The sequence below is a fragment of the Rhinolophus sinicus genome, linkage group LG09, assembly GCF_036562045.2.
Source record: "Rhinolophus sinicus isolate RSC01 linkage group LG09, ASM3656204v1, whole genome shotgun sequence".
NCBI lineage: Eukaryota > Metazoa > Chordata > Mammalia > Chiroptera > Rhinolophidae > Rhinolophus > Rhinolophus sinicus.
The window spans coordinates 29,776,624-29,791,529 of NC_133758.1; the positions used below are offsets into that span (position 1 = coordinate 29,776,624).

Sequence of the window (14,906 nt, forward strand, 5' to 3'; positions counted from 1 at the left end):
CAAAGCGGGGTGAGGGCATGAGGTGACTCCCCAAAAGCCAACTCAAGCTTGTAAACGTTTGGTTGAGGAAAACCTTTTCTTTTCCGTCTGTCTCTCTCTGTCTTTTTGGTTTGTGTGCATTCTGCAGACACACTCACTTATGGCAATCACTGAGGTTGTGGATGAGCTAATGACAAAACGTCTGTGTATACAGGAAGTTCTCTTATCAGAAAAAAAAGTCCTGGTTCCAGAAGGACCTCACCCACCCCTCCATTGTAGTGGGTCTCTTGGCTCACTGCAGATGCCCTCCCTGGGGGCCTGCTAGGGGAGACTGACATCAGCCCTTGGGAAGCACTCAGAAAGCAAATCTGTTCCTACCACCAAAACCTTAATGTGAGAATTGAAATATGCCCTATTAATCAAATGGATTGAGCTTCATTATTATTATTTTTTAACTTAGCACCAGAAAGCAGTTAAAATTTTCTTATATATCACTGATGATGGCATAATTTAAAAAGTGGCATCCAGTCATAAAATCATACAATGTTAAGAGCTGGGAAGGATTTTTCCAGATCCAAGCCCATCTCACTTTACAGAGTAGGAAACTGAGGCCTTCCAAGATTAAGCAACTTGCCAAAGGCCCCAAGGGGGTTTGTTTCAGGGATCAGATCAGAACATGACTCAGAAATTCATGCTGAAAGTAAGTTTGGCAACACTCACTACTTCTGGTTGTGTCAAAAATGTAGTTGTTTTAACAAGCATTACAAGCACATGATAGTCTCTAATTCCAGCTCAACAAAGAGTCAATACATAGATGGTTTACAAGAGGTATGGAAGACCATCAGGCCATATGTACACAGTGCCCACATCTGGATGAAAACTAAAAAGTCTGTTAGATTCACATTTGCAAAGAGGAGCTCCATGAATTCTGGGCTTCCTCTTCTCATCCAGTGTCTTGGCAATGACAATAGAAAGCCCAGGACACATCTGTGGTGTGTGTATCTTTACTGCTCCCTCCTCATTTCCCAGAGCCAATCATCTCCGACTTGGATTCTGGTTCTGGCATCTGCCCCAGAACCAGGAGGAAGAACCCCTGCCATCCCACCCCTCCCACACGGATCCCACCAGATCCAGTGGATGCCCACTGAGACGGCCCACAGATGATGACCATTTTTCTGGCCTCAGCCACTGCCCCACTTCCTCTTTGGTTTTAGGGCTCTTTATGTGGTTATTCTAGAATCCAGTTCTCTCATACTTGTGTTGCCAAATGTCTCAGACAGGTCTGGAGGGGAAATTCTCCGTCCATTTTTCTAGCAGTGGGGAGAGAGAGCCGCTGAACCTGCCACTCTTGACAGGGCCTGGGACTCAGGGACAGCTTGGGAATGCAGTTAACCCTTCCGTCCCTAGCACACACAGCATAAGAACCCGTGTAAGGAGGAGAGCGATCACACAGAAGTCAACCAGAAAAACCCATGCATGGTTTAGAGCACTGAACGGTGCTGACACTTCATGCTGCTTATGTTAGGTTAGACCCCACCGCACGCCTGGGAAGGGCAAACACGGCATTCTTCATGTTTACAGAGTCGTACCTCAGTGTCATCCTCTTCATCAGTCTACTCGAGAGGACAGGACAGGGTGGAAAAGACAGAAGGGCTTCTTAGAAGGCACAGACGTCAGCAAAGATGAGATTATCTCAATGTCACATCAAATTTCAAATGAACAAATTGGCCCCCACAACCGGGGGATAGCCTCTTGATTGAGGAGCTGCCAGGCCCTGCTTGTACAGCTTTCTTGCCTTCTTCTGGACATTCCCTGCGTGAGCCCCAAGAACAGTCCTAACCAAAGTCAGAAGGGATTTGTGGGGCTCCAGGCCAGTCTCCCGAGGCTGCCCCTGAGGCTGATAGCCAGCTTGCCTGGTTCCCTGACCACTATAAACCTCACTCCCAGCTATGGGCCCTACCACTCAGCTGGCCACATCCTGTGGAACCCACCACCACCTGCGTGCCATCAGGGTCTCAGTAAGTGGACTGGTCTCCATCTGCTTGGCTCTGCCTGTCAGCTGCCGCCTCCCCTCTCATCCCGAGCACTAGACTGACCCTTCCCTGCCCAGGCTGCGGGGTCTGAACCTCCGAGAATCCTTCCACACATAGTCCAGACAGGACAAGAGGAACAACGGCCCAAGCAGAAAGGATCATATTACTCTCTCCTCAGAAACACGAAATTAAATTCGTTTTAAAATCTTACCTGTCCCTCATGGAGGCTGTTTGAACTGACATGCTCTATACTTTTAATTCTCACCAGATTAACTTCCTGAAATAACTTCAAATAAAATACCCCTTTTCTAAAAATAAATTGGGGGTGAACTTTGTGTAAATCTCTTGATTTTTAAATTTAACACACCCTCAATTTAACTTGTATTTGCAAGGCTCCAGCAAATCAGACACAAGGTTTTTGAGAATCAAGTAAACGTTAAGAAGCTGAAACGACAAAATGCTTCCAGTTCATCACATTCCACATTGCCCCTCGCCAAATGGCATCACAACAAGAGATGACAGTCCTGCTATACTATTTTTTTTTTAAAAATCTTGGAGCTTACTTATTTAACCAGGGATATTTGGCGTTTTTTTCAGCAATTAGCACATGTGCAAGATGCTAAGATACAAAATCTATATCCTTCTTAATATCCCCCCAAAGTAAGTAGCATTCCCTTTTCACAGAAGAGGAAGCTGGGGTTGAGCGAGGGCATGGGCCTCACCCAGGATTACCACTGGCCCCCTCGTGTGGGAGTCCTGGGGAGCAAAGCCTTCATTCTCACAGCCCATCTGGAGTATAACCACAGCAGACAGGGCCACAACTGCCTGTGGTGCCTTGCCTATGTCACCATTTTGTTGAGAACTAGTTTGGGACACCAGGATGAGGAATTACTTAGTTTTTCATTGGTCATTCCCTGGGAGGACCCTTGGACTTTAAGAAAGGAAGCGTTTTGCATTTTCAGAAACAGTGAAAGAAGTAGCGAGACAGGTACACAAGAGCAGATATGGGTCTGACTCTACAAATACAGGGTCTTTAGATTTAACCGACTTGTCTGTGCCTCAGAAAATAATGGTTTTTCTAAAATCATCTTTATTTCATTGCTACCACTTCCATCCTCATCTATATTAAAAGTGACTTACTCAGACAGAGAAAAATAAATACCATATGATCTCACTTATATGTGGAATCTAAAGAAAAGAATAAGTGAATGAACTAATCAGAAACAGTTTTGGAGACATAGAGGAAAAACTGAGGGTTGCTAGATGGGCGGGGGGGGGGGCGGATAAGGGGGAAGGTGAGGGGATTAGAAAACAGTCAGTAACCACAAGATGGCCAGGGGGTTTTGAAAATTAATTTGGGGAATGTAATCAATAATGTAAAGATGCGGTAGGGTATCCGATGGACACTTGTCCCACTTGGGAGACCACCTCAGGGATGATGTAGATGCCTGATCACTGCACTGTACACCTGAAGCTGAAGCTGAACAATAAGTGGAAATGTAATGGCTCTGTGCGATGTCAGAGGGATAGTGGATGGGGGAGGGGGGTTCACACAGTGTGAGGGATATAAATGATAAACGTCTAAGTATTACTTTGTCTTGTGCACCTGAAACTAATAATAAAAAAAAAAGAGAGATAGAGAAAAAAAAAGAAGTGATTCACTACACAGTTTGCTCTAAAAATCACTTTCAGCTCTAATGCTTTTGGGCTTTGTGATCTCAGTCTTTTGCCTGGTTTTTGTTTTCAGTGTTTTAAGTTGTGGATATGCTGTTTTCTAACCAGGTTGTGACATCCCTAGGGTATAAGCTTGTCTTTTATTGCACCCACATCTTCCTTGGTGCGCCGTGCCTTGCTGGGCACACAGTAGGCGCTTAATTCCGAGTTGGGTAAATTCGAAGCTGTCCTTTGCCTTAATTGACAATATCCTAATTTTCCAGCAGATGGCAATCTTTCTACACGAATGATGCCACTTTTTGTGGGACTGTAGACGGTGAACCTGAAGAAACCTGTACTGTGTAGATTTGAATGGGAATTTAAATATTTTTTGAATTGAACTCTAGAAAAATTTACCCCTGCTTATAAATAGGAGATCTGAATGTTTTCGGAGAAGGACCGAATTTAAAAATTAGTGAGATCTGTTAAAAAAAAAAAAAAAACACTCAAGAATTTGTCAAGAAATTTTGACGTGTTTCCATAACTATAAGCATATTGGCTTGTATTTTTCACCTCCAATGAGTCTCATTTCCACAAAAATAAACACTCCCTTTTTAAAACTTTTAAAAGTAATACTTTGGAATGAATGTGGGCCACAGTCTGCCTAACTGGATTCAGTTTGCTTCCTGAGTTGCTGTCCTGCAGGAGGCTAAAGATCTTACTGAACCCAGATTTCAGAAGAGGAGACGAAGCCCCTCAGCTGACGGCAGTGGCATCCAGAACAGCCAGGGTGTTATAGAAAGAACTCTTGCAAAAACTGATCTGAGCACTCTAAGGGTCCAGAAAATTAAAAAACAAACAAACAAGGGGTCTGGGTGGGGGTGGATGGTGAGGGGATTAGTCCTTAGTTCTGCTCAGAACTGCCTTAAAATCACAACAAAATTTCTAAGATGATGCATTTGGGTCTCCATGGGAAGGTTAGACTCCCTCAAGAATGTGGCCAGGTGTTGTGTGCCCTCTGTTTCTCCTACTACATGAACACACATCTGGGCACAGAAGGCAACCTCAATAAGGTCTTCTTAATTAATTTTATTCCTCCCCAGAGAAATGTGCCTGACTTGAGTTCAGGTGAGGCTTGCACCCCACAGGATGATGGCATTCCCCACGGTTTAATCCTGTATCCATTCCATTCCCTGTATCATTGAGAGCCAAGGTGCTTCTCACATATATATAGAGATGGGGTAAGTTTCATAAAGGCACACCAGAAAGAGGTACCTGCACTGTGTGTCTTTGTCTGCCTCTTCCATCTTCACACATCCCTTCCCCCTCCACTTATGAAGCATCATCCATCTGAATATCCACTGCACCCATGGCCCACTGGGCTCAGAACTGAGGTAGGAGAGATGGGGCAAGAGCCCAGGAGTGGGAGAGGCATGTAAGTATGCAAGGACTCTCAAGGGGAACTCCTGTTGGATTCACTATCCTCCAGGATCTCTTCCCACCCTGATATTCTCTGATTTAAGGGACTGCCAAGAGCCTATCAGATCACATCTTTCAGCAACCACATCAATTATTCCTCTATTCAGATGCCTAGAATGGGTGGTCCATATGTCAACTGATTGATTATATAGCATCTTTAGGATGACTGAAATTCTGAGTCAATTCCCAAATCTGTACATTTGTCTTCCTATGATAAGTGGCATTATCTTTCATATTTTTCCCCCTCCAATTTTACTCACATCACAGAGGTTGAAAATGGAATCAAACATTTAATGTCATCAGCATTGTCCAACGCACCCCATGGGTCATAAATTCTTCCACCAGCTACATATTCTTAACTTTCATGTCCTACCTCCTCATTTGTTATATAGCAGATTTTCGCAGACAAGGTAGAGGAGAAGTTTAAGAGCACTTTTCAAAGGAGAGATTATTTTTTTTCCACATTAAAAGAAAAAAAAACACAGCTCCCAAATTGTGGGAAGTTTTATGGTTGATCGCGCTTTCAAAATGACATAAAGAGGCTGATTTCATGAAACTTACATCAGTGATCATCTTCCCTCTGGTCTTATTTCTCTCTCTGTGATTGGCCCGTTTTTGCTTCTGCTGCAAAACCCTTTCCCTGGTGGTGCGATACTCCAATGCAAACTCACTGATGATCCTGCAGAACTTGTTTATGTTCACTTCCCGAATTGCGTAAGGTGGATGCCCCATAAAGAGCAAAAAGGAATGGAACCTGCAATGAAAAACAATAGTGGCAATGGCTTCAGTTTTAAGGAACACACAAAACCAATTGTCTCAAGACTTTCAATAAGAAACCAATCAACTGAAGACATTGTTCTTCATTCCTGAGACTTTCAGGTTGAAGAGTTTTCTCAAGTGAAAATATGACCAGAAGTCAAGTTCAAACTCACTTTCTCTATGAGAGAGGATATGTCTAGGTGGCAGGATTTCAGGAAATTAATTACTTTTTCCTTTTGGCTTCTCTGTGTTTTAATGTTTTTTATTTTGAAACGAATACACAAAATTTTTGTAAGAAAAATGATCAAGTACTATTTTAAGGAAAACATTGCACAGTGTCTAGATTATATGAAAATTGAATAAGGAATAAAGAAATGCTGCTTAAAAAAAAAAAAAAGAAAGAAATGCTGCTTAGCAATTTCTTGGGAAACTGCTCTAATGAATACTTGGAATAGACAAGACTATATTATGAATAACCTGTCAATTGATGGTTTATAAAAAAATGCTTATAAAGTTTTCTCTGAGTAAATATTTTGAAATATTTTCTTGCAATATTACATACAATTTTAATTTAATTAGGACACATTAAACGAGCAGCACAAAATACATTTATTTCAGCTATTTATTTTGTAAATTAAAATTGTTGGATTCTATTAAAATTTTTTAAAAAGAAATGAGCAAACAAATGCCCACTTTTTAGTTATTTGGAAATGAAACAGAAGATATTTGGAGAGAGGAAAATTTTTATGTAGAACAAACAGTATTATATAGATGATAACACTACTGGCAGACAAAACTTTGTCTTTGATCCCTCTAACTTGTACAGTTCAAAGAGGGTTTTGTTTTTTTGTCAACTGAGGGACATTGGCTGAGTTTTTTGTGAAGAATGATAAAAAAAAAATAAAGCATACAATATGTATTTAAAGTAAAGGAGGCTAAAAAATGCTGTTTAAAACCAAAAAATGCTAGCTAAACCTATCAAAACCTTAGAAGAAAACATAAATTTTCATGACTTTGGATTAGTAAATGATTTCTTAGATATGATACCGAAAGCATAAATACCCAAAGAAAAAAATAGATAAACTGAACTTCATGAAAATTTTTAAAACTTTTATGCTGCAAAGGGTATTCTCAAGAGTGAAAAAGACAACCCACAGAATGGGAGAAAATATTTGCAAATCATATGCCTGCCAAGGAGTTTGTATCCAACATATATAATATATAAGAAATCTTACAACGCAACACTAAAAAGACAAATAAAAAAAGGACAAAGGATTTGAATAAACGTCTCTCAAAAAAAGATATGCAAATAACTGACAAGTATATGAAAAGATGCTCAACACCATTAGTTATTAGGGGAGTGCAAATCAAAACCCCAGTGAGATGTAACTTAGCACTCACTAGGATGGTTATACTAAAGAGACTGACAATAAGAAGTATTGGTGAGGATGTGGAGTAATTGGAACTTTCAGTACAGTACTGGTGAGAACATAAATTGGTTCAGCTGCTATGGAAAAGTCTTACAGTTCCTAAAAACTAAAATAGTTACTATATGACCTAGTAAGTTCATTCCTATGCATATACCCAAAAGAAATGAATACATGCCCCACAAAACCTTCTACACAAATGTTTATAGAAGCATTAATCACAATAGCCAAAAACTGGAAACAACCCAAATGTCCATCAACAGATGACTACACATTATGTGGTATATCCACACAAGGCCCCACTAGCCGGCCCACTACCTCTCTGACCTCATCTCCTATGACCCCAGCCACACTGGACTCCTCATGATTCCTCGAACAAGCCTGCCTCAGGGCCTCAGGCCCCATGTGAGGTGTGTAGGGGACCCTGGGTGGGGCTACCCTGAGAGCTTGCAGGGCCTGTGAAGAGAAGTGGGGAGGCCACTCCACTGGGAAGACCATAGGCCCTGACAAGGCATCCAGGACCAGCTATTCCCTATGCCCAGAACATTTCTGCCACAGACAGCAGCATGCATCGCTCTGTCACCGCACAGGTCTCTGCCCAAATATCACATATTCAGAGATGCCTCTCCTAACCTCCCAATATAAAACAGCACCTTCTTGTTGCTCCCAGTACTATTTACACTCGTAATTTTTCTTCCTGGCTCTTACTACCACCTGACATTATATATTGTAGATGTGAAGTGATGTGATGCAATATGATATATGATACATTAGGGTAGGGTAGTGTAATATATTACATATATTGCCTTTATTACTACTCAAGATCTTTGTGCGCAATGAATCAAGGGGAGAATCAATCAGTCCATACCTGGATCCTCTTTTATACATAAATACAACCCAAGAGTCCTATCCTCCACTTTCTAGAACACTGGAGATCCAAACTTAACATGACTAGGAAATAGAATTCAAGCACATATTTTGCAAGCAGGGGAGTAACAACAAACAAGTAAAATGAAGGTGAAAAAAGATTGAGATGTACATTTGAAAGGAAAGATACTATGACATTCCCGCAGACAAACAAAGGGGGTATGGTTTTTAGGGAGTAAAACATTTAAAGGGTTTTTGTTAGCTAAGGTTGCCACTTTCAGAACACGTGCCATGGAGGTGCTATGGTTATGGAGTGCTTGTTCCCCTCATCAGTATCCTGAGGCACAAGCCAAATGTTTTTCATCTGTTCTATCATCTGCCCCTTTCCTCATCTGAGTCACTGAGTAGGGTGTCTGGCCGAGAAAGGGGAGGTGTGGATTTTGGGGTGCTGTGATTTTGGGGTGCTGGGAGTTCACTTGTCGTCTGCCTGTCTCTCCCCCCAAATGCTGTAGTTCTCTGTGCCTCCCAGGATGGCCTTCCTCCCACCTCTCACCTGTTTGTCTCTCTCCAGTGCCTGCCACAGTGTAACTGCAGCCTCATGAATCTGTGGGAATACGTGGGTCTGCTCACCCACAGCGTGGGATTAAGCAGCTAGTGCAGTGACGTAAAAGGAAGGGTTAATGTGCAGATTCCAACATCCAGAACAAGATTTTCTTAGCCAGGCAACAGTTTTGAAAGCCAGGTTTTTGCCTAAAAAGGACTGTCTACGTCCTTTTATCTGCTCCTTTATCAAGAGGGGACCCACTGGAGTAACCCTATCAGACAAGAAAGGGAGGTGGAACATCTGCCCTTGAGCTCCAAGACTGAAGACAGCAGAGATGTGTGTCCTCGTCTCTTCCCCCCAAGGAGGCGCTGGCGCGGGGAGAGGTCTGCTGAGAGCCTGAGTACATGCTGAGGATAAGAGGGACTTGTCCCCCATCAGGAGGACGGAGTGGTTCCAGGTCAAAATGGAGCACTCCTGGCACAGTGCAAAGCGCAGGCCAGTGAGGAAAGGACGCAAGAGGGCCTGGCTGGACTCGCCAGCTCCTGGGAGATCCCATGTGATGTACAAGGGGCTCTGGACAACATGGAGGGCGCTGTACGGAGAGCTACAGGATCTAGGCAGATGGGTGGAGCACAGGAGAAGACCTGAGGGCTTGTCCCTTCAGCTGCCAATCAAGCAGGAGGTACCAGCAGAGGTTGGGTGGAACCAGTCCTGGCCTTTCCATGTGGGAGGGTAGTGAGGTTCCAGATGGCCTCATCCATCTGAGAGCCTGTCGCTTTCCTCACCAGTGAGGTACAGACATCATTGTTGTTCCTTGAAGCCAGTTCTGAGAGGAGTAGCAGGGAGGAGTGGAATTCTTGGAGACCAGACATTCAGGAGACTGACTGTTTAGCTGTTTACATGATTGGCTAGATTAGCCAACTGCTACCCGGCCAGGCAGTAGGTCATTAAGGAGATGCAGCGAATAGTGAAAAAAAGAAAAGTCATTTTCTCTACACATCTGAGTGCCATGAGAATAAATCTGCAGATTTGCTACCTGTGGAGGTTTGAGTTAATCCCCAGGAGACAGGCATCTTTACACTCAGACAGCCTCAAAGCAGTATCTGCGTAACAACTGTTTCTCTAAAAAAAGTGCCATTACATGAATTCCTAATTACACAGATAAAAATATAACTCTTATAGTCGCATGTGAGGAAGAGAGATCAAGGTGTAGCTTTCAACTCTCTCATCGGAAATCTTATATTTAAGCTGATCTGCACGCCCAGGATGATTCCACCTGTACCCAGGGTCTGGCCCTAAATTAGGGAGCTACTCCTTTCTGGGTCTCAGTTTCCCAATGTCCAAAGGGAATATGTTAGACCACAGCAGTTGTAGGCTGTCCTGGGAATGCTAGTGGTGGCAGAGGGAAAGGGGTTGCACAGCCATCAGTGTTCTGAGCCCCCATCTCCATTTCAACAGGACAGTCCTGCTTGGATCAGTTCTATATATGGGGCTCCTCCAACGACTTCATTTGTACCCAGGGTTCTATGATGTGGATGCTGTGGCTTGGACACCACCTGAACCCCCCACCTTCAGCCATGCCCCTTTTACCTCCCACCATAATTACAACTGATTCCTGGCTCGTGCTGGCCATCCAATGGGGTGGCTAATGGTTGAGTAGACAGGGATCCAGAGCACGCAAGAGCACCCGTCATCTGGGTGACCAGCTTATCAGGGAGAACAGGACAATCAGAGCAAACACTATATGCATTATGTTTATATATATATGTTTATATATATATGTACATATATATATATATACATATGTACACAAATCATATATATATATCACATATATATACACACACACACACACACATACATACATACACATACATAGCTTAAGACATGGATGTATCATTGAGTTTTTATCTGTCTGGGACAAAATGATTAATGTGACCAGGCATAACAGCTTTATAACGTTCATAAAATAGCTCCAATTTCATGACATTCCAAATGGAAACTATTTGTTTATTTGAGTACTCTTAAGTGAGAAATCGCTTGTATCATACAAAGCATGGAGGGCCAAAGCAGTTGACATTCCCTGCTTCCTGTTTATAACCGTGGTAAAAGCCTAGTGTACTTTGATTTCAGTGAGAAATCTGACAAAATCTCTGACGAGATCCTCCCACCTGCAGGGCGCCTGTGAGGTCTAGATGGCGTGCAGTGAGGCGGGTTTAGAGTTGAACAACTAAATTCCAAAAGTACGGAGTAATGGATAGTTGTCAACCTGGAGGGAAGATTCTGTTCCTATTCCTGTTCCTAACATTTAAAGACTACTACCACCCCCACCCCACCCCACCCCCGAACAGTCTGGATCAAGACCCAGGAAGTATGGTTACCAAAGCAGCTAATGACACAGCTGGGAGAGGGCTCACCTGCAGACAAGATAATTAGGTTTTAAAAAAATAGTCACAGGGTCAGATGGGTACTAGACCTACTGGGTGATCACTCTGTAAGGTATATAAATGTCTAATCATTATGTGAGAAACCTGAAACTAATGTAACACTGTATGTCCACTGTAATTGAAAAAAAAGTTCTGTACGGCTTCATGGAAGGCGAAGAAAGGAAACAAGAAGGGGAAAGGAGGGAGGAAAGAGAGAAAAAAATAATTTAAAAATCTGAAAAGTACAGGATAAATGAAAATACCACACACCTACTAAAAAAATAATGAAGTGCTCAAGCACAGGCCGGGGAGTGTGCTTGAGGAACAGACCCCCATGGAAGGCCTGTGGTTTAGCTGGCCCCAAGGGAGGCCTCCCTTACCAGAACTGCAGTGAGGCCTGTTTCAGAGGCCTGCCAGCAGAGCTCCAGGGAGACCATAGCCTGGAGGTCTGCAGGGCTACACATTTGCTCCCCAAGGTATAAGGCCCAAAACAGAACACGCAGACCCTGGAAGCCAGGTGAGGGACCTACAACCACATTCTGTGATGAAGCAAAGGAGAAGAAAGTGGGGGTGCATGGAAGGAAATGCCCTGGCCTGGGATGTTGGAAGCCTCAGGCTCTAGTCCTGGCGCTGTTTCCATTTATAGGTGAGATTGCCCTGGACAGCCATGGAGCCATCCTAGACGCCAGGCAGCCTCCTTGTAGGCAAGCAAGGCCTGACACATCACTGCTGTGTCTCCCAGGGTGCTCTTAGATCCTGTGACTCTGAGGGAGGCTGGTCCAGAGGATGGCACCCATGGTGGGACCCAAGTCTCATCCAGGCAGGTCTCAGCACAGAGCAGCCATTGGAGAATCAATGAGTGGAAGGTCTTGGAGGGCATACTGTGGCTCATATAAAAAAAGAACTTTTCTAACAAGTCAAGCTGCCCTACAGAAACGTAGAAAGAACTGTTCAAACAGATACAGAGATGCAGGGGTCAATTTGTCAGAGATTCCTGATTAGAGGAGGATTTTTGAATAACATTTCTGAGATTCTTTCCGACCTCAAGATTCAATCGCATTATATTATTGCTCTGTGTGTGTGTGTAAGAAAATTAAGTACCCATGAGCAAACACGTGCATCAAAGGTGCACTTGCAATGTACAAAAAATTTACAGTATAATTTTTGTAAATTCAACCTCCAGGTCTTGGTTTGCAGAATATTTTCAACATGCCATATTACTGGTGTTTCCATACATTCCTCAATCCACTTACCTGTTAATTATTCTTCTATGGACAATCTTTAAAATTATAATTCGCTCTGCACAGTCTTTTAGGAACTCTGACATTCGTTGTTTCAAAACTGGTTTCATTTCATGTTTTGCAATTGCCTTGAGGTGATCCCATGAAGCTTTGCATCTTCTCTCCATCTGACATAAATTATCCTGAAGTTGATCAAAGTCAACCTGAAAATCAGAGAGAGAACCCTGCAAACGTGCTGAAACAACCGGACCCCAACCTGAACCAGGAAACCAAACTGCCTCCGGGAAGAAATACACATCAAAACCAAATTTACATCTTGGAATACAAACATATTTATGGTCTAAAAATTGTCCACATGTGTATCTGTCATTATCTTGACATCAAATTATTTAGTGATAAAACTGTTCTCTAAATGAACCCAATGCAAGTGTCATCTTTTTTTTCCTTTTTCTTTTTTTTTTTTTTTTTTTTTTTGCCATATTTGGAAAGAAATCTTAGGAAAGTCTTTGGAAACTGTAAATTAAAACGTGATATCAAGGAACCCTAGTACAAGATGAACTGAGCAGATGTCTCATAAAAATTTTCAGAGCTGTCTTGTTCTTCAGAGATGCTATTTCATTTAAGGTTAGAGGGATGCACCAGTCATACACGGATGGCCCTAATATGCTGGGGCCCCCTAAGGGGCAGCCAGCTTCTTTCGTGACACATTATTTTACTTACCTCCCCTCCCCCCCCATTTACTCAGTTAACCAATACTCATGGAGAAACTGGTATATGCCAGTTCCCATAACAGGCACTAAGAACACAGAGACAACTGCTGAATGAGACCAGTCATTGTACAGACAGGTGACCACCAAACACTGAGCATGTACAGAACCCACCAGCCGTGTGTGTGTGTGTGTGTGTGTGTGTGTGTGTGTTCTGTGTAAGCATGTAGTCTTGCCAGCAGATGCAAATCACGTGTACAAGGAACAGATGCAACAGAGCACTTATTGTGCTCTTCAAGGAAGTGGGAACAGTCTGGATTGACTGAAGTGTCCTGAGATGAAGTTTTCTAAAGTAATACCTTTATAGAACTTCTAGAGGAGAAATCATGTGACTTAGAGAGTAAGTCATGAAAAAAATGCACTTGAGGATATTTAATGGAGAGAAATGTGGGATAGGGGAAAACAAATTAAGATGGCAGGGAGGAAGAAACAGATAAACAGGTGAGCTGAAGAAAAGAGACTGAGAGGTAGATGCAGAGTGAGCGATGTGGGGAAGGATGAGAGCCAGGCACACAAAGTCAGGAGAAAGAAGATGCGTGAAGGCCAGCCATTGCTTAGATGCCAATGACTGGTCATGAGAGCAGGGCTCAGATATGAGTGCCCAAGGGGATTTGCTGGGGTGGCCTCAGACCTCCAGCCCCACCCTCCCAAAGACAACAGAGGAGACCAAGTCATCAAAGGTGGATTCTGGGAGACAATCTGTCCCCAGAAAGGATAAAGATGTGCTGAACACAGAGCTGCCCTGGGGGCCAGGCAAGACACCACATGCCCTTGGGATTCTTGGGTGCCAAAGAGCCAAAACAGAAGGCAAGTTTAGGCAGAGCCCTGGGATTCAGGTAAGCAAGGGGTACGTGGGACTTTGAAAGAAATTATTTCCTGAAATCAAATTCTGGGTTTAGATTAGAAAGGCTTCACTTTCCTACGATATGGTAGAGCTGAGGAAAAAACCTGGCATTCAGCTGAAAGGAAAAGATATGCAGATTTAGAAAAGAAGAAGGACTGAATAGTTCAAAGAACTAAGTGTAGAAAAGGATCCAGACGACCTAGGATTGACAAGTAACATCTAGGAGGCCTAGGACGTTTGAAGCCAATTGTAATAAATCTAAACATAAGTCTCTGGATCTGTCCTCATTTGTGTCTGGCAGCTCCCTTGATCCACAATGAAGTAACTTCAGTTCAGCTCAGACATACACAGTAAGCTCTGTGCTGTCTAACCAGGTGTAGCTTGCCCAGCACTGCAATGGGCAGAGCAGGCAGCAGACACAGATGTGAGAGATGGTTTTTCGGGGACAAGAGTCCACTGTGAGCCCTTAAGGTGGTGGCAGAAGAAAGCAACCTCACTGCCAATAGAAGCCAGGCAGTGAAGCCTTTTGATGAAAAGCAGTTGGAGGGTTGAATTTAATGTAGCGTCTTTTGAGGAGGGCTGGAAAGCTACCTCAGCTGGCTGCCCGCCTGGCCTGACATAGCTGGCGCACAAGATGTGAGTCTTCACAATTACTTCATGACCTCAGATTCTGTTACTAGCTCCACTTAACAGGGGAGAAACTGATGCATAGAGAGGTTAAGCAACTTGTGAGAGGCCACACAGCTAGTAAGGGGAAGAACTGGGATTTGAACCCAAATCTCTCTGGCTCCAGAGTTCTAAGTTCTCAATCATCATGACTTAAGGTTAGGTTTGCCCCTGAAACATTACACCCCAGGGCGAGAGCTGGCCTGGCCTTCTGTGGTGAA

General features: G+C 43.3%; 1 protein-coding gene across 22 annotated transcripts in view; it reads right to left on the reverse strand.

Moving 5' to 3' along the window:
* The window catches only part of FHOD3 (formin homology 2 domain containing 3), a 433,462-nt gene that overhangs the window by 16,011 nt on the left and 402,545 nt on the right, over positions 1-14,906 (reverse strand). For 18 of the 22 annotated variants that reach the window (XM_074340106.1, XM_074340111.1, XM_074340113.1 and 15 more), the window contains 3 exons: positions 12,421-12,611; positions 5,706-5,898; positions 1,569-1,592 (listed from right to left, as the gene is read on the reverse strand). In XM_074340106.1, coding sequence (XP_074196207.1) covers positions 1,569-1,592; positions 5,706-5,898; positions 12,421-12,611 — 408 coding nt within the window. The remainder of the gene's footprint in view (positions 1-1,568; positions 1,593-5,705; positions 5,899-12,420; positions 12,612-14,906) is intronic. The other 4 variants (XM_074340103.1, XM_074340118.1, XM_074340117.1 and 1 more) reach the window with 1 other exon arrangement.